Source organism: Lepidothrix coronata, unplaced genomic scaffold (genome assembly GCF_001604755.1).
Source record: "Lepidothrix coronata isolate B3197 unplaced genomic scaffold, Lepidothrix_coronata-1.0 Scaffold61, whole genome shotgun sequence".
Classification (NCBI taxonomy): Eukaryota; Metazoa; Chordata; class Aves; order Passeriformes; family Pipridae; genus Lepidothrix; species Lepidothrix coronata.
This window is the reverse complement of record NW_016690241.1, coordinates 172,117-195,842: the sequence shown is the minus strand read 5'-3', so window position 1 is coordinate 195,842 and position 23,726 is coordinate 172,117. Positions and strand designations below refer to the sequence as shown.

The 23,726-nt window shown below is 45.0% G+C and overlaps 2 protein-coding genes across 2 annotated transcripts in view; one reads left to right on the top strand and one right to left on the bottom strand.

Moving 5' to 3' along the window:
* Positions 1 to 3,002: 3,002 nt before the first annotated feature.
* On the bottom strand, positions 3,003 to 4,168 carry LOC108498567 (proline-rich protein 2-like). Its single transcript, XM_017817439.1, has 2 exons — positions 3,791 to 4,168; positions 3,003 to 3,728 (listed from the first exon to the last, which is right to left on the bottom strand). The coding sequence occupies exons 1-2, from the start codon at positions 4,166 to 4,168 to the stop codon at positions 3,003 to 3,005; spliced, it is 1,104 nt and encodes a 367-aa protein (XP_017672928.1).
* The window catches only part of FRMD1 (FERM domain containing 1), a 41,418-nt gene continuing 20,749 nt past the window's right edge, over positions 3,058 to 23,726 (top strand). The window contains exons 1-3 of the mRNA XM_017817435.1: positions 3,058 to 3,102; positions 13,180 to 13,344; positions 18,667 to 18,757. Of these exons, the coding sequence (XP_017672924.1) occupies positions 13,249 to 13,344; positions 18,667 to 18,757 (187 nt within the window). The 5' untranslated portion in view covers positions 3,058 to 3,102; positions 13,180 to 13,248. The remainder of the gene's footprint in view (positions 3,103 to 13,179; positions 13,345 to 18,666; positions 18,758 to 23,726) is intronic.

The following is a 23,726-nucleotide window of genomic DNA, read 5'->3' as shown; positions in this document are numbered from 1 at the left end:
CTTATGGCAGCCACAGTTAGTTCAAACTTTCTTTAGGATTCATTTCATGCCCTTCTTTCTGTTAATATCCCTGAGATCAATCCTTTCTCTAATGAATAGCTGACCTATTCTTCTTTGATTTGCCATTGATTTCCTCTGCTTACCTCCCAATGCTTTGCCTGTTGATTAAACGCTCGACATAGGAATGCCTCAAATTTCTGACTTCTGAGTCATCCTCTCATGACTTGAACAGCTTGAAGCCAGCTTCAGCTCCCCGACATCATTAGTGAAAACTCCTTTTGTTTGCAAACTCTACAAACAACCCATTTCTCTCCAAGCTTAGGTGCTGCCTGTGAACTAGACAATAAATACTAGCAACAAAATTATCTCCTATACACATTGCGATAATTATTGTAAGAAAAGGAAAGGGATACTTTTTCTAAGACAGAGAAGGCAAACCCCAGCTTTCCCTTTTGCACTAGAAAATCTTTATGTCTATGTGCAATGCAGACAAGACCATGAGTGAAGACATCTGCTTATGCAAAATTTTATTTTTGCATGGGGTCCCTCTGACTCCAGCATAACTCCGCATGAGAGTTTACAAAAGGGGCTCTATTTTCTAAAGACACCTGGTTTATAAGAACCATTCCACAAATCCTCCTCTCCAGCTTCCACTTTACAGAGCAAGCTGGATGAAACTGCTTATCTGCACTGCAAGAAAGACAGCTGAAGCTGACCCTTTGAAAACTTGCAGCGGTATTTCCTTGGAACACAGATACCTTCAGTCTCCAACACTTTGATGTCTTCTTCCAAAACAAACAGGCTGACATTATCTCCATTTTCCTGCAGTTCTGATGTTTCTCAAAATGCAGTTTGTTTTCTCCAGGGAGACACACAAGGTCTGCCAATCCTATGAGACCAGCTATGCAGGATAATTGCTATACTTCCAATTAAGGTAATCAGACCTGACATTCTGTACTATATTCCCTTCTGATCATGTCTGCACTGGGAGCATCACCTGCACATGACCCACACTTTTCTTACTCTCCAGCTCAGGTTCTGTGGGAAGGAAATAGCCCTAAGGTAATAGCCCTAAGGTTTCTGGTGCAAATGATGAGGACAGAAGGCAAATGTGGCATGCCGAGAAGCACACCCCTGTCTTAGCAGCCTAGATGTGGTGCTTTCCTCTTGTCATAGCTAAAGGACCCTATCACAGAAACTCGAGCCATGAGTTTTTAAGCTACTCTAACATTTTCTTTTTCAAATGATCAAAACCCAGAAGCACGCAGCAACTGTTCAGAGCTGTTTGCTAACATTTCAAGTTCTCCACTAGCTGTCAGAGCATGACAGAAAGTCCTGCTGTGACCAGAGTACTATGATGGCTCTGCTGGAGGCTTTATACATGGTAGTGGGCAGGTTAAATAAGAACATGTTCAACAACAGAGCCTACACTTGGGCACTAGATTCTACGCCTTTGCATTTAATCCTGCAATCCATGCCAGAAAGTAAGTGAGGAAATGTAAGTGCTATTACAAGATGCTAACTCCAGCACTGGCTGGACCACTCCATAAGACAATCTAATTCACCAATATGACAGACCACTCTTCCAGCAAAAAAATCTGGAATTTTCAGTCCATTTAGTGAGACTGACCAGTTTAGCAGTCTGAAATGCTCCAGCACTGGCTCAAAGAAGGTGCTACCGCCATGAGCAAAGGGAATGAAGGAGACAAAAGACAGCAAGGAATAAAAACAAGAGGACAGTGAGACATCTTTCTATGGACAGAGGGAAGCTGTCTTGACAGCACAGCTGCCCATGAAACCATGTGTTAGGCAGCTCAGAAAAGCATTAGAAACCACTGGCATGCTGAGAGGGTAACTGCATAAATCAGGCTGGACTTAACAAAAGGACAAACCATGAAACACTTAACTTTGGCCACTGGGAATCAACTCTGTTCATCTAGAACCTACAGCCCTGGAACCATTCCTGAAAGGAGGTGCCTACCTATTTGCTCAGATAATGACTAAGATACTGGTATTTTCTCCCAGAAGACTGTTGGGAGAAGAGAAGGCTTGGTGACGAGATGACCCCCCCACCCCGTATCACAGAGCAGCCTCACTGCTACAGTCCAGCTGGGAAGAGGCAAAGGTAAGTCGTTGTCCCTGTCAGCCACACCAGCAAGGCTGAGATTTTAGCCAGTCTCGTGTCCAACTTAAAATGCAAAATTAAAACTGGGAGCAAATACAAGTGATCTGGTGCCCTGCTTCCCCTCACTCTGTCAGGTGGCCACATCATTCCAGCAAGTCAGGCTTGCTCTTGTCATCCCTCATGGGCAAATCTCAACTCTTTTCCTACAGAGTAGTGCAACACTGTGTGAAAGCCTTCCCACCGGCTCCCCTTACAGACCCCTGCCATCCCAGTTCCCATGCTGGCTGCACTCTCACATGCAACTGGATATGTGGGGAAATTGAGCTATGGTCTATTCGTGAGGAACAGGGAGCAACACTACAGAACTTCAGATGATGTCAGCCTTCTTTCAGAAAATTACTACATTAAGAAAAACAAATTATATCACAGAAGAGGGAGGGAAGCAAGGGAAGCAAGACGGTTTATGCTATGTGTGCAGCACAAGCACCTCCTTCCCGAGCACGGTGACTCCCGTGCCCCTCAGGGCGCCTCGCTTTCCCAGATCTGATCCCAAGTCTTCGATTGTATCTTCTTACGCTTTGTGCCGTCTCCCCCTGCCAGCACCGCCCAGCCAACCTGCCCGCGGCAGAGCCATCCGGACCGAGTTCTAGCGACTTGCTGTGATCACTCTTAATTACAATTTCCTCTACGCAGACTTCATCGCTGTCAGTGCGGTGCACTGATTACCCGCCGAGAACATCGTCTCCAAACCTCGCGCCTGCCCCACCAGCATCTCCCCGTCACCAGCCCACACGGGGGCTAACCCCGTGCCTGCCCCTATACACAAACACACCGCCCGTCCCGCCCTCTCTTTTCCCCTCCCCGTGTCCCGCCCCGCCTAGGTCCGCCCCACCGCCGGTCCTCCTCCAGGGCTCCGGCGTGCGCTGGATGCTGCATCGGAGGGGACGGCGGAGCTTCGCGGCCGGGGCCACCCCACGGTAAGTGCACGGGCTCCGCCGTCGGGACAGCGGCGCAGGGGGGTCCTGGGGCGCCCGTGTCCCTCCGAGGTCCCTGCGGCAGCAGGGAGGCGGGCGCCGTCCCGGTGAGCTGCCGGGGGACAAAGGAGGCGGAGATGGGTCCCGGGTGCGGGGAGCGGTCCCAGTGGAGCCCGTGGGCGCTGTGCGGCTGCGGGCGGCGGGACCCGCGGAGCGCCTGGCTGCGCCCGCCACCCGGGGCGAGGGGATGGTGCGGGCGAGGGCGCTCGGACGGATGTGCGCTGCCCGCCGAGCCGGGAGAGGCTCCGTGCTCCGCCGGGCGGCAGTTGGTCCCAACGCGCGGCAGCGGCTGCGAAAGTGTATTTACAACTTTGCGGCTGAAGGGCGGTGCGAGCTGCGTCCGGAGTGGTCTCCAGTTGTGTTACGTTATCAGGGGATTTTCCCGTCAGAGCCGCCGCCGTGGGTGTCCCTTTGCGATGGTGGCTGCGGCTCCCGAACGGAGGCAGCGGGGGCGGGCAGGCACAGACTGAGGACAGGAGGCGACGGGGCTCTGGAGGAGTTTGGAGTCGTGACAACTCATCAGTCCCTCTGTGTCGTGGACTGGGCGCCGCCGGTGGGTCTCGCCGGTGCTAGGTGGTGGGGTGATGCTTGAGCGGGACCAGCAGTACACCGGCTGCGCGACGGGAGGCACCGGGGCCGGCTGCGGCCCCAGGGAGCTCCCGTGGGCCACGCGATGGCACGAGTGTGGGACGCGTCCCAGCTGGCGCTCGGATGGCTGCCACCTGCCTCGCAGGTGCAGGAGAGTGACAGGGCCACGGCCCCGCCGGTTCCCCCGTGCTGCAGTACCTGGGGCAGGTGAGCTGCGTGGGTCCAGCACTGGGTCGGCACCTCCGCGGGGGCAGCCTCGGGGGCGAGGGGCTGGAGGCATCTCGTGGGGCTGGTCTGAGTGGTCTGACAGCCGCCAGGGACTTTGGTCTGCCTGCTCTGGGCGGGACAGGGAGGAGATGAGTGTCCCAGCAGGTGTGTGCGCGCAGAAGTGAGTGGGCGTCAGAAGTGAAAAAGTCTCCATACGTTTTTGTTTCTCCACTTCTTGGAATTTTTGGTAACGATTTACGGGGAAAGGCTCTATGTTTCCTGTGCTGAGAAATCGTCATCATCTGCACCAAGAGATGTTTCTCCTGCTGTTCGGCAGTGACAGGCTTTCAGGTTAACTCCCCTGTGGCATTTAAAATGCACATCTGTGGTTTTCCGCCACACCAGGAAACTAACGTGTTTTCTGAACCTTGTCCCTTCTTCAGAGTACTGCCATGATGCCCAGGCCCTGACAATAAATACTTCAAAAATGTTAAAAAAAAAAACCCAAAGCAACAAACCACAACCAATGTTCGGACATTGGTGTCCCATTCATTTATTTAACTTCTTTAATTTTTATTTTGTTCGTGGTAAACTTGGAATGACAACATTCAGTGGGCCTCACTGTTGTTTGTTCCTTCCATTTAGTTGTTGTACATTCTTTATCAAAGCGTTCTGTTTTCAGTACTGGTTATGTTGACAGTCTGTGTAGTAGTCAGTGATTTGGCTTCAGATGAGGAATGCCACATCAGAAGAAACTGGAATCTAAAGGGGGGGGGAAGAACAGGGGAAGTTTTCTTGCAGAGATCACCTTAAGGAAAAAAAAAGGGAATAAAACAAAAAAGAGTAAGACAAATATAAGCAAAGATAAGTCTAAACAATGCTATTGAAGAACATAAGTTGTAGTGATTATTTTCAGTGATTTACCAAAAAATACTGTCTGTGCTCTTTGGAGAGGTTTTTTTCCCTTAGAATTTTCATTATTGTTGTTTATATGAACATGATAAACTGGGATAGACACCAGTGACACAGAACACCATTTATATTTACATGTGGTTTTCCATTCTAAGTGTTTTTTTAATCAGAGAAGTTTTTAGATATCAGGTAAGGGCCATGTCATTAGGGGTTTTGTGGGTGATTTTTTTTGTGGGGTTTTTGTTAGTTTTTTTGTTTGTTTTTGGTTTTTTTTATAAAAAGCAAAGTTGATAGTGCCCTCAGGCTATAGCACTCTGCTGTTCCCAACGCTGCAGGTAAAAAGCAGATGAATCCAGTGGTTAGCTTTGTATCAGATAGCTTTTGTAGTAAAGTCCTTGCCCTACTGTTCCTGCAACACAAGACAATGTAAATGACTTGCATGCTTATTGTGCTCCAGGGTTACACTTCTTTTCTTGCAGAAAGCCCTGTAATACTGCACTGCTTCTTGATTATCTTGTTGGTCTTTAGCAGTGATACCTTAATTCTTCGTGCGTGGCTGGTACCTGAGCATGGACAGACAGTGGGCTTGGCCCAAACAAAATCCTCTGACAAGGAGGACCTGCTCCCTGGAGAATTGCAGGAGGAGATAATTTACTTCTTGTTAAACCATTTTTTATGCTTGCTTTTTCTTTTTTTTCCCCTCTATTTCCTCTTTTTCACAATTCTGTATCACTTCAAAAAATGCAGCACTCTCTTTAAAGCTGGTTTGCTTTTTTTTTGTTCTGTTTCTTTTTGGTCTGTGTCTTCCCATTTCCCCATTGCTTTGGTGAAGTTGATGTCTGGCAGTGCTGTGTGCAGTCTCTGAAATTGCATCTAATCGTAAAGACCCTGCTGTTAATTTTATCAAGGTATTGGCAGATTGGCATTTTCACACTTGTAATAGAGGCAAGCTGTGTTCCAGGTGGAGTTTTATCTATTCTTTTTGTCCACTTTATGTAAATCAGTATTCCTCTCTGCTCTGAATATGTTCAAGACTAGCTGTGCACTTCAGGGGGAAAAAGAAGCAAACTGATGCAGAAGCTGCCTAGTTGGTCTGAATATTTAGGTGATGATTCAAAAGCCATGAAATCACCAGTGGACTTTCTCCTTCCTCTGGGGAAGTAAGCCAATTTTTTTTTACTGGTTATTGCTGGTAGTAAAGCTATTCCTGCTCAGAAGAGTTTGTTATGTGATATATTGTGATAAAAAAAGCGTGTCTGTCTTTATTGGTCCTGTAACTCAAGGTATTACTTTTTTTTTTTTTAAATAAAGGCTTCATAGTCTGCTTACTTGTAGAACTATTACAAGATCTTGGTGAGAACAGAAAATGAAGGAAGAGTTTATTTATACTTTTTTAGACGGCTCTGCAAAATACTTCTGGAGTCTTGGAGATCCATTCCAAATTGGTCCAGCCTAGGTCAAGTATAAAAAAATACTATCGCTGTGAAATAACTTGTGCAAAGACAGGCTTTTAGAAGATTATCTCTCAGCTGTTGTGCTTGGGGCAAGAGTATATTAGAACCACTTGGGAGGTACCCTGTTTATAGCCTTGGTAGACTAAAAAAAAAAAAAAAAAGGAGTATGTTTCCAGTTGGAGAATTAACCGATAGGCTTTTGAGTCAGGAGACCTCTTGCATTTGCGATTTGCATGATATAGAAAGGTGCTTCTCTTCTGAGTTGCCAGTAGAGAGACAGGTCTTGCTGCTGCTCTCGCTGCTCTTCCTAAGCTTCCCAACAGTTGCAGTGGCTGTGAAGGAAACCTCACTTTCCCTTATTTTAAAGAACTTGGAGCAGCACTGTGTCTGTACTTTTGCTTTCCTGTTTCCCATAGATAGAAAAGACGAATGTTCTGTACTAAAGATTGCACTACGGTAGCAGAATTGCCAAGCACTGGAGTGCTAAACTGAAGTATCTTCTGTTTGTGTTCTTCGTACTGTACCTTACTGGCGTTGTCTTTACAGCACTCCTGGCTCTGCATATGTGTGCACTTAAATGAGATTTCCCTAAGGCTCCATCTCAAAAGAGACATGTCTGTGTGTCTGAGACGAGGCAAGCTTGCTGTTCCGGAATGGCTATCCAAGCAATTCACTTCCCTTAACCTTCTCAAGATCTCATGCGATGCTGTGTTGGTGATCCAGCTGAGAAAATGGAGCTTGGCACTTTTGAGCAGGCTTCCTCTGCAGCTGCTCCATGTGAGGTGTAATGGATACTGAGGCTGGCTCACACCCTATCCTGTATTTTTGCTGTTTTTTCTTATGCTTCTGCATTTCCCTGGGCCAGTCGATACCTCAAAGTGCTACTTACTCTTAAATTTCAATTACTATGCTTGATTTATGAAGTATGAGGAAGTCTTATAAGTGATTGGCATTCAATAGACAAGTCCATTAATAGGTTATGCAGAAGTAAAGAGATTCATGATGATGAGAAACTACATGTCAGTAGTCAGATGCAATAGGATACATACTACTACTTTTACCTGAATTGCATGATCTAGCTGCAGACTTTACTATTTGGGCATTCTTTGAAACATGTACATTGCTAAGTTCTGCATATGCTTCTGATAAAATAATATATTTTAAAAGGCTGCCTGGTTTTGTGTACAAAAATTCAAAGCCACTTTCCATCACTTGGAAGTGATGGGAAAACATAATCTCTGTGAGATCCTAATTTGTCCTTTTTTGCCTAGAGTCTTTAATACTCATTTGTCTATTTCTCTCAAAGGATTCCTGAATTCAGTTTTGGTTTCAGGAAAATATTAAGTTCAGGTGAGTCATGCTAGGCTGTCCTCAAAGGGAGCAAACTGCTGAGGAGCTTTTTTTCATCCCATGGGAGAGCTGGATGGAAGCGTGGCAGCCACCCACCGTGGTCCTGCCAGTGCTGCCCTGCCCTTGTACTTCCATGCTCTGCAGGAGCACCTCCTTTGGTGCTCTGTCCTCTGGTAAGCCTTTTTCCTCTCCTTGAGGACTAGTTAGTGTGCCCAAAAACATGAGTCAGTTTTACTTTACTTACCAGAGAATGCTACCATCCCTACGTAAGGAGAGTTATCCCTGTCTTTGAGCTTAAGGACTAGGGCAGCCTACAGAGTAGCATAGCAGCATCATCCCAGGAATGAGTGTCCAGGGATTTTGGGAGATCCCTTCTTTCCAACGGCCACATTGTGCGGGATGCAGAGCAGAAGAGTTACGAGCTCAAGAGCATGTTTTGTGTTCTAGCACTCACATGCGCTGCTTGATGTGAGGCAGGAAAACTTCATAGCACAAAGGTGGGGAGTGTGAGCAGTCATGCCTAACTAAGAGCTGTGTCTAATCCTGCAAAGAAGACTAATGAGAAAGCATTTGCCTTGCTATTGTTCAAGCTCAATGTCGCCAGGGAGTGCTGCTTGTACAGGAAGAAAGAAAAAAGTAGGTTGGTTGGTACCTAAGACCAATGCTCAGCGATTTCCCCATCTGTCCCACCTGCTTGGGTTCACAGCCCTGAAGTTTTTGAAGGCATCTTGCATTGCACCTCTTGAAAATCCTGAAGGAAAGGTGGGAGCCAGGCCCATATCCCATCCCTTCAAGAGGACCATGCTCGGACCTAACCTACTTATGGTTAGCAGATGCAGAAGCCTTGCTGCAATTGTATCTCCCGCATTAGGAGGCTGAAGCCAGTTGTCCCTGCTGCCAGTGTTGCATCCGTCCATAGGCAAGTGCATCAGTTCTGGGATCCAGTCCTTCAGAGTACTCAAGTGACTGGGAGGTGCCTTGTTCAGTGGCTTTGAATGGGGTCTTCCTACTAAGTAGCTCTCAGTGTTTGAAGGCAGGTGTGTGTCCCAAGTGGTTTGTGGATACCAAATTTGGTACCTTACGTCCTTGTGGCATCTTTGCCCTTGGATGTGTTATGCTAGTCCTGGAACGATGCTGAGACAGACGCATTTGAAAAGTCAGTGTGTTTCTGGGAATATGCTGCAGGATGTGACCTGGTTGTCCTGACTCTTGGTCACTTGTCACATCATCTGCAGCCATGATGTAAAGCTGTTTAGCTTCAGTCTTGTTTTCTGCCCTGACAAGCAACTTTTTTTCCCCCCTCCCTCCTGACTGATGCATCTTCCCAGAGAAACTTTCATCATTGCACGGGGTAGTCAAAAGAGGTGGGTGGGGTCTTAAAGTTGCTGGGAAAGGCTAATATATGCCATCGTGACATCTTTTATTTACTCAGGCTCTTTATTACTCTGTTTTGCAGATAGTACTGATGCCCTTCAGTGTGTGTCTGAGGGGACAAAATACCTGGAAGGTGAGGGGCTTCTTGGTGTTAAATCTGTGTTTCATCATGAGTACAAAGTAGCCCACATGTGGGTTGCTGCCAAGGGCAGATTTGTTTCCAGGCAGTTGTCTGTCTGTCTTGCTGCAGGACTGCCTTGATTAAAGCTGCCTAAGCTGATTGTGAAACTGCAGCCTGGGAGTCTAGTTGTCTTAGAAGCCTAAGACATCTCTGGATAATGGCTGGAAAATGTTAAGAAGAATCTTAATGTTTCTGGACAATTTTTGATGGGGTGCTGTAGGGTCCCTGTGGTAAGGTTTCATCAGGAAGATGCTCAGTGCTCATTCTCTATCCGCTCTAGGAAAAGCAGGTATTTTACTGTAATAAACCTTACAAAGCATGTTTCAAGGTGTTTGTGAGAGAAGCATGGAGTTATCTGTTGTTTTTTCTTGTTTTGCTATTCTCAGCTGGTAGGTGATGACTCGTTCATCTGTTCCCTTTATCCCCTTGAGATGTGGCTGTGGCAATACCTAAAGGCTGAAATCAGAATTAGGACCCAATTCGCTGTGGTCCCATGAAATAATGTGTAAAATACAGTGACGTTCATAAGGTTACAGGAACCCACATGCTGTCTGGATGAGACCTTCCAGAGAGGTCGGCTGTGGTGTGGCCCCAAATTCAGTGATGGCAGGTTATCCTTTTGTCATTGTGTATATAGGGGGTATGAAGTGGTTTTGTGAGCCATCTTGCTGATATCCAAAGCAAACAGGTTCCTTTATCCTTGTTCTCCTCCTCTTCTTCCTCCTGTGGAGGACTTTGCTGCTCTTGTCTGTCTTGCTGGAGGAAACCTCATCCAGTCTTGCTTTGACCCGGTGAATGCTGAGGTTCTGGCCCTGTGCGGGGGGACAACTTGAGGGTCTGTGGAGAGAAGAGAGGAAGATTTAATTGAGTTTTTATGGCTGTGTTTCAACTGCTTAGCGAGAGAAGGCTTGAAATTAATGACAGGCATGTTTTCCAAAGCTCCACTGCATGTGTGTTTAGGTAAAATAAACACTGCTAAATAAGCTGTGCCACCACTTTGGGCATTAATAAGCCCCCTGTCTGATACCAGAAGAATACAAATAAATACTGCTTTTGACTGTTGTAATTGATAGACTTGCTGGGCCTTTGAGCAAGCAATTATGTCTCAAAATGCATTTCTGCAGGAGCTAAAACATGAAGTGATGCTAGTTTGGAAAAAAAGACAACAACACAACAAAACCAAACCACCTGTGGGGTGTCCCAGAGGCCGATGATTGACTTCAGCTTTTATTAATTCATCTGCAGTGCATTTGCTGGAGCTTTTAGGGTTTAATTGAGGTTAAGAGGTTGGAATCAGTGGTAAACAAAAGAATGGCATATGGGCAGTCTGAAATTGTGTATGTTTAAGTAAGAGCATTCCTTCTGGCCAGTTGTTTTCATTGGGCAGTTTCTCTTGACTCACAACTCTTTTTTTTTTTTTTAAAGGTGTAAACACACAATAATAGCAAGTTAATGATTCATTATGTTTTATCACATCCTAACATACCTCTAGGAAGAGAAGGTTGAGCTGAGCTTGTGTTTGACCTCCCCCTTCAGATTAAGGACATTTCTTTTTCAACCTCTTACCTGTTGTGGCAGGGTCCACAAGCTCATTTGTTTTAAAAGAAAAGAAGAAAAACACCTTCTCTCCTGCTTTTCTCACTTCCCTGTTCCGAGGGTCCACAGCTGGCCTCTTAAAAATTGAAGTGGACAAAGCAGGTATGAGACCAGAGAACAAGTTTTCCAAAAGCTTTGTTTTATGGAGGCTATGGGGAAGTGGGATTCAGTTTCTTCAGTTGTCCCCAGGAAACTGTGTGCATATGTTTTCCATGGTCACTGTTTTGATCCTGTTTTCAGTTCTGGTATGAGCCCCATGAGTGTCTGGCCATGATTTCCCCTTGCAAGTGGGAACGTGTACTGGCCAGTGCAGCAGTTTGACAATTAAGGTAAACCTCCTTATGTAGAAAAGCTTGAGGTCTTTATGCTGTTGATAAAGTTTATGGCATGTATGACATCAGCTGGCAATAATAATGGTGACTTGTTGCCCTCAAGTTATTCTGTAGACATCTGTACTTTATATACAGCCATTAATAATGCGTAGTCCAGAGCCTAAGAGAGCATGCCAGTATAATTATATCAATAAGAGAAGATAAATCAGAGTTTTTCTCCTAATATTTCATTTAATAACAGCTGTCACCTGTCCCAGAAAGTCAAATGTGTTTTTGTCACTTGCTTATAATTTAGAGCAATCTTTTTAAAACTCCTAGTTCTTGTTTAACTAAATACCAGTTTTGAAAAAAGTAATAATTATAGCCTTTAATAATCCCCTCTTCTGCAATCTTTTTATGTACTTCTGTCTCATAAGGAATGCTCTACATAAATTGAATCAAAAATTGCTGTGTTAAGAAGCATTATATATGCTGGCTCAGGGAAGGAGGTGCATGGAACAGCTTCTATACTTGTGAAAGGACACTTGTAGATCTTTCCTGTATTTGATTTTTAAAAAAAAAAAGAAGGCTTGAGCATGAAGTTGAAGGGAGAGGCATAAAACCAAGTTCTGTTTTCTGTACTGTACTTTGTTTTCCCATGACAGTTTGCTTTTCCCACCTTCCACACAAGAATCTGTTTCTGCCGTGTTTTCCTTCTGAACCAGGACAAACATGATTTTAAATACAACATGATTTTAAATACAACATGATTTTAAAACTTACGTGTAATGCATACGTGCATGTACATGTATGTGTATGTATGTTGTGTGTTAGCATATTACCTGCTTCCTTGCTGCTTATGATCCCTCATCTTTGAATCCATTGTGGAGAGTGAAGGAAAAGCCCATGCCTCCCTTCACAGCCTGTCCCCTGAAGGTGGGCTGTGCTGTGGGTTGTGGGAGAGGGTAGCACTGCCAGTGCATTTGACTGCCCTTTCTGGGGTCTGTGCCCGTCCCTGGATGCAGGGGGGATTTGTGAGCAGATGTCAGCCAGCAGCACCTCTGCTATGGTGGTGATGAGTGTCCAGGTGTTGAAAGGGAATCATGCTGGGGTAGCTTTGTTCAGGGTGGTTGGGGTTTGACTTGCATCAAATCTTGCACAGCAATGGAGTGGACCCCATGGTTGATATCTTGCTGGCTCAGGTCTCTGCTGCCGTTCTTACCTAACCCACTCTCGAGGAGCCTCTCCCTTTCCCAATGAATTTGTCAGGTGCCACAGGATACTTCCTTGAGTGGAATGCTGGAGAGCATATGAGAGGAGAGGACTGTACATAAAATGTCACAAATTGCTTAGGAGACTGTGTCTAACCTAGCTGTAATGAGAAGATGATGTTGGCTACGTACTTAGGGCTGCTAACAGAACTTCCATCTCTTATTTCTGTTAATATCTTCATTTCAGCTCTAAGATACTCGTGCAATCTGGGCTCAGCCCTCAAGAGGAGGTTGGTAGTGCTTATCTCACAAAAAGTGTTTGACAGTGACTCAGCCTTAGGAGTTTGTGTTCCACCTCCTCTTCTGAGCTGAGGTATAGAGGATTTGAGACAGCAGTTTCCCAGGGACTAGGGGTGGAGTGATGGGGAAGACCGATCAGATGAAGTCTTCCGCCCATTGAAATCTCTGCTTTGGCTGAGAGTGAGGTACCTGGTCGAAGAACAGGATGCTCCCCCATGTCATGGGTGTTTTCAGGAAGCAGTCACCTGCCTTATCATTTTCATGCGTCTGGAAACCTTGAGTCTGGTTTGTTATTCCAGAGAGACCTCATTGCTTTATGGCACTCTCCTGGGACTTTCAAGCTATTTAAAGGTTGACCTGCCTGGTCTGTGCTATGATGCTGGTGGAAATGTTGGCTGGCCCTGGAAAATGGATGACTGTTGTTTTCTTTGTTTGTTTTTAAACAGCAAGAAGAAAAACATCCCATCACATGCATGCTGTGAGCTGCTTCCAGTGCCGACAGAAGCACGGCACTGATGCTCTCACCTTTTCAACAGGTGCATGGGATGAAGGGAGCCTGAGACCCGTCTGGAGAGGAGACCCTGGTCCCTGTGGAGTTGCCCACCATGAGCAGGGCACTGCTGACAGGCAGGATGCAGCCAGAGATCCGGAGTGTCTGCGTCTTCCTGCCCACCCGTGAGCAGCTCAGCCTAGCCGTCGGGGTGAGTGGCCAGGAGGGAGACTGGGAGGTCACTGCACTGTGGCCACAGTTCAGTTTTGTTAGCTCCCATTGTTCTCCCAAAAGCTTGGTGCTGGTCTGCTGACCGAAAGGCTATTAGCCTGCTTAGGGTAATTGGTGCTCCATTTTCTAATTGGGCAGCTTCAGTTTATTTGCAGAACTCCTTAGAAGTCACAACTGTGTTACAGGATAGGGGGTCCCCTCTGCTTTTTTTCTGTTGTTATTTACTTTTTATTATCTCTAAGTGTTTTTGCCACTCATAATACTCCAGCAGTTTTTGAAAAATTGAACCTGAAATGCCTTGATGATTTGGCAAGTGTGCCCAACACATGACTGTTTACTCTGGCATTTTAGCTATCGCTGGTTTTGATAGCCCACAGATCCTTTCAAAGCTTCCAAGGCAGAGTAAACAGCCACTGAAGGTGGGCTTTTTTTGCCTCCTTTGAGTACTGTGCACACAAAAAACTAGAGGTAAGTTGCTTCACTTCTTTGATCTCTGCTTTGAACGTCTCAGAGTGTGCACAAGGTGAACAAGGTGAATCAGCTGGCAGCCCAGGGTTGCATAGTGTCTGCCACAGCACGGTGCCTCTTTGTGCACTGCTGGCTGCTCCTTGAACTTGTGAGAAACTGAGCTGACAAGAGGCACTTCACGTTCAGAGGACAAGGTAGCCTCAAAGATAAGTGCTCTCTTGTGAGCGTGTGCTTGCACTCGCGTGTGAGCTGGGGAGATTTTGCTTTGTTTTGGGTAGGTTTTACCCCCCTCTGGGATGAGGAAGGGGAGAAGACAGTTGAGGTGAACTGTTATTTTAAGCACTTGATTGAAACAGCAGCTTTTGAAATTATGCGTGCCAATCTTCAAAATCCATGTCGGAATTTTCCTACCTGCTGTGTATAAGTGTAGTGTCCTTAACTGAAACAGCCTCAAGGGCTGGATGGAATAAAGCTTTAACAGCAAAATCTGGGACACTCTGCTTCTAGGTTACTGGTTCAAATCCAACCCATCCACTGTCCCAGAAGGCTTCTGCAATCTGCTGGCTTTTGTGCAAGCCACAAAATGATGATTTAATTAAGTTCCTGGTGGCAGGTGCACAGGCCTGGGTAATGGTCTGTTGCATCTGATCCTAAATCTCACCTTCTTACAGCTTTTATCACGGAGGCTGAAGATGTGAGATAGTGGAGCTGTCTTGCTGTGGGGAAGCTGCAGACTGGCATGCAGGAGGGCAGTGTGCCAGCAGGGCTGATATTGTCACTGCTTCTCTCTGTGCCTGTGCCCAGATTGAGCATGCAGCTGTTCCTTCACCACTGGCTTGTGCTCTGGTAAACCCCAAATACCTGCAGTTTATCATCAAATCAATTTAGAGTGAGAAAGGTCCTTAAGATCGAGTCTGACCATAAACATTGCACTGCCAAGTTCACCACTAAACCAGCTCCCTAAATGCTACATCTACATGTCTTTTTTAATACCCCCAGGTTATTTAATAAGCATAAGAAATGGTGTGTTGCATTGAGTGCCTGCCCCTCCAAAGAGCTAGAGTGCCTTGAGCATCACCATTTTGTCCCACAGAGGCATCCCTGCCACAGCACTCCTTTGTATTCCTTTTTAAAGACATGCACCATCATGGTTTCTGCTGCCCTTTTCTTTTGTGGCTGGGAAGTTGGGAAAGTGTGTACTTGGAGATGCCTGCATGTGAGAGGGAATAGCTGCCTGGGCCAAAACATGATACCTCAACACACAGTTGTGTCCTAATTGCATAGAGAGTGAAACATGACCTGTTACAGCTGGGCAAGTCACCAAAAACAGCTTTTCATTTGGCTTCTGACTTTACCACAATACCCCTTCAAAACAACAACAAAAATTAAGATTTCACAGCTGGAGAGATCTTTCTTTTTTAAAGAAACATCAAGGCAATTTTCTAGTGATGTTGGTAGAACCCAAATTTAATTAGCACAACCACAGATGATACTTTGTGCATTTATTAGAATAATAATGCCACTACTAAAGATTTCCAAAGCCTTTTAACCTCTTCAGAGTGGAATGCAAATACTAAACAAGCTTGCAGCTCAGTGAGGTAGGTAGGAATGGTTATCCTTCCAGCAGAATAAATTATAGATCCTTCCCCTGATAAGCGCAGTGTTTATGCAGGTAATTCCTCTCTCCCCTCTGCCATATAAATTCCACCCTTCCAGATAAGAGTTTACCTATGTGTTTTATGTGGTCACATACAGACTGAAGCCTGCTCTTTAAAATGAATTTGTTTTACGCCCTTCACAGATAGTGTTGTTGAAGAGAGAAGAGCAGGAGCCATTTTAAATTCTCTTCCTTCTAAATCAAGTATCTCTTAATTAACTTTGGCATCCATCTTTCTGAAAGCACAATGAATTTGAGGGGATAGTGAGGAGGAAAACTGTCTTCCTGGGGCCAACTGTGAACATGAGGAGAGGCAGAGCAGTGCCTCTAAGTGGGCACCCACTAGTGAGTGCTGCAGCTGACTGGCTGCCCTGAGGATGACAAGGCAAAGTGAGAGATTTCTGCTTAGGAGAATGGACATCAGAGCACAGAGCAAAGCAGTCTGCCTTGTTCCAGGCAGCCCCAGTGGGGAGATGGCATGTGAGCACCAAGGAGCTTGAGCAGGCTGTGAGTGAGAATGGTGCAACCAAAAGTCATATCAGTTGTACCAAAGATCTTGTACTGGTATCCAATTCGTTCAGTTTTGTTTGTCTTGACAGCATTGTGGCTTATCTCATCAACACTTTTGAACCTGTTGGTCAATATCAACTAGTTTTTATGATCAATATTGAGTAGATTTCTTAAAATTTTTTGGGATGGTAGCAGCTGAAGGAAGGAGAGATGTATGCTAGCAAAGGTTCAGCTGCCAGTGAGGAGAGCAGGGCAGGCAACCACTCCACTTGTGTTTGGGTAGTTCAGGAGCAGCCACAGCAGATGCTGTACCTTGCCTAGCTGACAGAGTAAGGGTGGGAGCATGAACAAATTTTTGGAGGGGAGGAAGTCTGGTGAGGTCCTGTATGTTGGTAAATGGCAAGCATAGCTCTGAAGTCTTTCAGTGGTTCTGTGAGCAGAAGAACTGATGTTTCAAAGCATATGGACCAAGAAGAATAGAGATAGATAACTAATGCATATGAATGTACACAGAATGACCTTGGAGTAGCAGTTACCTTCTGTAAACTTGCACTTGACTTCACTTCGGACTAAATTTTTGTGAAAAGAAGCCCTGAGTTTGACATGGGGCAATGCTGAGTATCAGTGGAAGGAATGATTCATGGCATTTCTGGGATGGAGGCTGGCACAGGAATCCCATGCAAATGAGGAAAGTCCAAAGAGAAGCGTCCAGATGAAAAATGCAAAGGGAAATATTAGTTGCTTTGAGCAGAAGGAAAAGCAGGAGGAGGGGACAACAATTTCAAATGTAATTGGTATTGCATAGCCTTGAAGGTAGGGAGTAAAACTTGATACAGAAAGCAAGTGCTAAGAGGAGAACGGACAAGGTGGTAGTCACATACCTGCTGTTCAAGAAATCTACTTAAATCACTGTTTAGAGCTGAATGTCACAAAACATTGAAGTGCTTATTCCCTAGAACTAAGTATCATAAAGCAGGTTTTTCTTTCCTTAGGTGTGAAAGCATGCCACTTAGAAAATTCATCTCATCATATAGCATTTAGAGAGACAGTCCCGTGCTGCCAGTGACTCTTGTATACCCATTAACTATTCTGGCTAGAGGTAGATCTTTCTTAGTAAGTCCTTCCCAGGTAGAACAACATGCTCAGAGCTTGTTTTCTTGGGAAAGGAGACTGATCTGTGCCTAACTTTCCCTTCCAAATGTGTGTACTTGGTGGCTGAGCAAATACTGCATTTAGGAGTGAGACTGTAACGGTGCAGTCTCATGTGGAGAGTTGTGATAAGACCCAGATGTGGGTTTGGGTCTTATTGGAACTGTGCCCTACCTCCTCCCTTCACAAAGCACACACGTGTTTGCATTGGTGTAGTGCAGGCTTCAAAGCTCCTGATGAAACAGTAGTGAGTGTCTGGCTAGTGATGCCTTGTCAAGTAGAAGAAAATGAGTACTTAAATGACCTCCTGTTTCCCATTGTCCTTGTCTAGTGACATGGTACATCCTGGGGCAGGGAGGGGAGCGCAAGCCAGTTTCTGAGGAGTGTGGCACACCTACCCTAAAAGAGTTTGAAGAATTAGGATGGTGTTTGGTTTGTAGGAGAGTTAAGCAGTCAACTTCTGCCCTGTCATCTTTGTTTCTCTGAAGGTAGCCCTGCATTATACCCCTCAGGATGGCTGCTCCTGCTGCTGCTGATCAGCATGATCGAGCAGTGGGTAATGAAATTGAGGGCCCGGCCCATTTTGCAGCTGGCTGCACCATGGCCTTAGCTGAGGTTGTCTGTCAGTGTTGTTCTGCTCTCCCCATCTGCTTTTGCTCAGATCTCCTTCCCCTAGGCCTCTGTGGGTTGGGGGGTTTCTGTTTGTGCCTTTGGTTTGTCAGTGCTTCTGGGTTGGTGCAGTGGGGCAGGGAGAAATGAGGCTATAGATGAGGGGATGTTTAGTGGGGAAACCTTCCAGTCATAGTACATATCCAGGTCTGCACATGCAGTTAGCCAGAGTCTCACTCTTTCTGGAGGAGCCTGTGCTCCAAGCAGCCCAGCTAGCAGATTTACTCAGGAGCCATGCTGCAGTGCCATGGTGCTCCCATGGCCTGTGCCATGGTTACAAGTACTGCCCAGTCTCTGGTCCCCTGCAGGAGCGTGTGCTGGCAGCTCTGTTTTCCCAGTGCTTCCTCAGTGCATGCACAGCATTATGGGAGGCAGGGGTATTGGAAAGTCTCAATGTGCATGGAAATGGGCAAGAGCTTAAAGGCTGTTTGTGACAGCAGCAGAAGATGAAGATGTTAATGACTGTGTAACCAGAAGTCAGCAGGAGACAGAACAAGCTCTTCTGTGTGGGTTACAGAGCAACCTCATCTCTAACCTACGAGCTATTTCATTTCAAACCACAGTATTGTGTTTCTTTGTGTACTTTTGTTTCTAGATCTGAATGAAAATTTTCAATTTTTTTTCTCTTAACCTCTCAAAACAAAATCTGCAAGAGAGCAGTATTTTCATTTCTGTACTTATTACTGATTATTATTCTATAATAGTACTGAAAACAAAGCATTTTCTGTGGGGTGGTTGTATTTGGGTTTTTTGCTAGGGTACCGAAAAATGTATTGGCCAACATAAAGAAGAGTTGCTCTATCCAGGTGCATGAGCCATCTGTAATGTTGGATTTGTTGTGTCTTTCAGGTCAAAGCCACTGGACAGGAGCTCTTTCAGCAAGTTTGTGATTTAGTGAAGATTAAAGAGCCTCACTTCTTTGGCCTCAGCATTGTTAAAAGTAAGCAAACTCAGTGCACGAGCAAGTGACTTGGCAAACATCCACAGACTCACTTGTGTATTTACAGCGTGTGCATATATACACAGCAGCCATGCCTGCAGGGGGAATTTGATTGTAATAAGGTCACAAAGTATGTAGATTATGCACAAGCTTCCCAGAGCTCTTTTGATCTTTGGTATGTGGGCAGACAAATTGGGAGAAGGGGGGGCTTTTGTTCTCCACCTTTGTTCTTAGGTTCCACCTCTTTAGGGGCTTTCTCTCCTGTAGCAGGAGTTGCTAATCAACATATTTTTCACTATATATAATGCTGTAAGTATTGAACAAGAGGTGAATTTTAAAAAGGACTTTGAGACTGAAAGTGTTACTTATCTTCTGAAGCCACATGTGAAGAACGTAGCACTGGGGAGGAAACTCAAATTATTTTAGGGGACTGAATGCACATGTGGGACACCTTGGGTTTTGAAATACCACATGGGAAATACAAAACTTCTCAGTCTGTAGGTTAAAGGCGAGTCTGCTTGGTCCTGCAGCTTAGTATTGCCCAGGAAATTGTGTTAAGATGATGCCTTAAAGAAGCAAACTGATATGAGAGATTACATTTCTAGGATGCTGTGAGCATTGGTACCCCTCCAACTCTTAGTAATTAGAAATGGATCTGTTGTCCTGCTTAGCCTGCCTCCCCACATTTTCAAAAACACTGGAAGACTTTTCTCTCCTCCAAAAATTTTCTCAAGTATGTTATTTACTACTGTAATTCTAGATATTTCAGTGAAATGAGAGTAGTCTTTTATGAGTCCTTCTAAATAAGGTTTCTTTTGCCCCCTTACAAATATGTGGGATAAAATAGGGGCTTTTTAAGTTTAATTGTCTCATTTCCTTTTTGCTCTCGTTCTTTTAAGAATTTTTACTTTTTTTGAATATAGCAGTCAAACTGAGACCAACATAAGCTTTTTATCTCCATGAGGTTTGTAGAGTCTCCAAGAGATTCCATCAAAATAACTAAACCAGTAGCTAACAAATATACCTGTGTTTTTAAACCAATTCATTTTTTTTAATATGAGGAACACTTGAATGCTTTTAACTTTTTTCACAAACAACTGTGTCTCTGAGTCCTCCCCTTTGCCTCATTTTTTTAACACCAGTTTTTGCCTATTCCACTTGGAGGACATCCTAGCTGAAATTGGAACTCCTGTCCTCCCCTGTAAGACAAGGCAATTTCATTCCTATTTTCTTTGAATTAGGTACTCTTCTCCGGTTCTTCCTGTATTTCTTTCACTTTTTCCCTCCCTTCACATGTTTTTTGCTTCATATTTTCTGTACCCTGCTTTTTCCTTCCCTCCCAACTGTCGTGTGGTGCAATTTCCTTCACCCTGTGAAACACAGGGGCTCTGACCCCAAAATACCCTATTATGGCAGATCTCTTTCAGTCTGTTGGAAATGCTGTGTAACCACCCCATCCCAAAAAGCATAATAAAGCTGTGTTGACTAGACCTTAAAGTATACTGTCCACAGCTTTAAATGGAAACTATCTTCTCACTACACGGAAGTAAAGGAAAAGAGTTGCAGGAGTCCATGAGGCTGAATTAACCTTTCTTTTTGGTTTTGTTTTCCTCGCTGTTCCTCATTCCTGCTTGCTGTAGCTCAGTTTGTAAAGCTGCTTAATTGAAGGCTTCTCATGCTCACCCTGGATGCTCCTGACAGCCATCTCCCTCTGCCACCCAGGCAGGTGCCAGAATTTTGGATAAGAAGATTTTGTTTTTGTTTGTGCCCCTGTTTAAGAAACTGTTGGGGCCAGATGACAGAAGAGTGTCAGCAGTGAGTTTCTCAGCCTGAATGGGCATAGCCATCAGGAAGGCTGCAGCAAGCTCTTGAGAGAGGGAGCAAACCTGCTCAGTTTATTGCTTTCTCTGGTCCACAACTTTAGTCTGTCAAAGTCCAATAAGCTGTTGCCTGGAGTCTGGTGGGGGGTGGAGTTTAAGGTTTCCTTTATTTTGTTTTTAAAATAGCTCCAGGTTTATTACTGTAGAGCTGTAGCAGAGGAAATACTTTTTCTGTTCCACAACTTGATTTCCTCCCCCCATCTTGTTTTGGCCGACAGACTGGCGATTATCTCCCTTGCTGCCCATGGTGGCTGAGGTCTTGTTTCTATAGCAAAGGCAGCACTCTGAATCTGCATTTGGAAGTAGCCTTTAGGGCATTACCTGCTTTTCAGGGATTTTTGGCTTCATAACAAGCTATCACCTCAAGAAAGGGAAGCGCTCAGGTCAGGTTGTGGGGAGGCCTTGTGTAAGTTTTGCATTGCCCAGGGTTGTCTTGAGGTTACTTAAGTCAACTGCCTCGGCTGGGGAGCAAGTCAGTGTACATCCCACAGAGGCTATGAAGGAGAGTCATGGGGCTGGTCTGTGAGGAAAGGCTGGGTTAGATGTCCAAAAAATGGAGAGGAATCATCCACATTTGAGAACAAAGTATTCCTCTTCTGTATCATGCTTTTGCCTCTATGCTGCAGTTCTAAGACACCATTTTTTTAAGAAACAGCTGCTCTGTTTTAATAATTATATATTTCCTGCTTTCTTAATGTGTATTTATTTTTGAGAGTCTGATGCTGCCACATGCAAAACTAGGTATTCTAATCCACCTGCATCCATTACTTTCCTGCTAATTTATCAACAAAACCCTGACTGTCAGCAGTAGCAAGAGAATGAAAATTAAAGGATTTCTACAGCACTGTAGCCAATCACACTGCACGGATTATCTGGATTAGGAGCCCATTTGACCTGCAGACGTACAGATACACTAATGCTCACTTGGTCTCATAGTAAGTATGTGTGTGAGGGGGAGAGGTTGGGGTCCTTAATCATGAACAGAAGTTTAACCCGTAAGTGTGGCAAAAATGAAAACAGCACCACAAAGCACCATGCAAACTGCAAACCATGAATGCTGTAAGATCTGAGTTCTAGGTCATGGAGCATGTTTTCCAGCATTCATTGCCTAAATTTGTTGCCGTCTCTTCTGACTGTTGCAGATGCTGAGGGAAGGCTCAGGATTAAAGGACACAGTATTGGTGGCAGGACAGAATTTTTAGCCTCTTCTGCTCTTAAACTTTTATTCTCAAGAGAAAAACCACTTCAACCAAATATATTTGGTGGGAAAAAAACTTCTGTCTATAAGAAGTTGATCACTTTGAATATAAAGTTCAGGAGTGTACATTAATAAGAGGCCACACCAGCACAAACCCTGGGACGTGTTGCTCTTCTAGTTTCGTCACGGATTGTCAGGCAGGCTATACCTTGTGTGCTGCTGCTGCTGCTAAAGTGCATTTTTTCCTTGTAGTTTACTCAGTAAAAGACCCTGCCGCCCTGCCAGGGTCAGTTTGGCTCCATAGGCATCAGCAACTGGGTCTTACGTGGCAAATCCTCCTGAGGGGTCAACCTTATCTAGTACCCTGTGGGAAGTTTCTCTCTTGTTATCAGAAAGTGTGTGCAGCAACACATTCAGTCTTCCAAAACAAAACAGATTGTCAGCAGACAGAGAACAGCCAGGCCTCCTTTGTAGTTATAACACAGATCCCTCGATCCTGAGTCTTGGGTTTTCCTTTCTAGGAGCAAACCTTGCTTGACCCAAGCAGATGGAAACCTTCGACTGGGAAGGAGCAAGACTGCAGTTCCTATACCCTGCTGCTGTCTCTCCATGCCCTCTTATCGATTTGTCATGCTGGCTTTCTAACAAAACCAAATCCCTTTGCTTCAGCTCCCCTGCCTCGAGGATCATCCTTTGGTTATTACAGCTATGGCTGTTCACCTTGCTAGGCCCATGCTTCCCAGCACACACTTAGCAAGGAGCTCAGTGATTAACTCTGCCAAGACCACTCTATCTCCAGTTAATTCTTCTGCATCTGTATATCCTCAAGAACTGAAGTTCATGGACAGAATATGCCATCATATTATCTTTATATTATGTGGATGTTTCTTACAACAAAGGGTCTCTTAAGAGACTAATGACAAAAGAAATTCTCCAAAATACCTTGTGATGATTTCTACACCCCAGTCCTTCCCCACTCTCCCTGCTTCTGCCTGTCCTCTTAAATCTGCTTGGATAGTTGCATCTCCTTTATGAATTTTGTCTGTATTCTAACCTAAGGTACAACTCTATTACAGTCACTTTGATACCTCGAATGAGTTAAATGCAAGATAAGAAAAACATGTACAGAAATGTACCACCTAGAGGGAATCGTGAGAGTTCAGCTGTTCAGAGAGTATATAGTACTTCTTTAAAGTCCTTATGCAGTCTCTTTCTATGAAGACATTTTTTGCCTGTACCTGCTGTAAATTGTTTCTCCTTCAGCATCAGTACAGCATCCAGCCAAGGGCTCTCCTGCCTGAGAACTGCAAGGAGTTTGTTTGCTCTGGATGAGCAGTGCTAGAAATGGTTCGGCAGCTCTTCTTGTGCAGAAGAATCACTCATGACACTGCCAAAGTCTGAAAATCTGTGCCTGGGCTTGCCTTGTTACTAACTGTAAGATGCCAACATAAAATTCCTGCGGTGCCTTTTCATTACCAGGAATGACTGAGCCTTTATCTCAGTCTATGTTCAGACCTCAGCAGTTCCTAGCAGCCGCAGGACCTCAGGCTTCTTGATATTGTCTCCTTTCATAATAACCTCCATGTGCCTTGTGTCCATCCCAGGTAAAGAGACCTCAACCAGGACCTCTCTTGCTTTACTCCTAGTCTCTGTTGAGATTCTTCACTTGTTTTACTTGTATTTCCAACTAAAGCTAAAACCACAAGGTTATCCTGAGCCTAGTTCTTTTAGACCCCTTTGTAAACTAATTAACCAGGTAGTGGAGAGTAGACAATGTTTCTTTCTGTTGGCTTGAAAGGTAACACTAGGAGCATCGACAAGTTGTGTAGAGGTGACGGGAGCGGATGCCATTTGGATAGTGATGTTCCGAGACCACTAGCACTCACTCGGA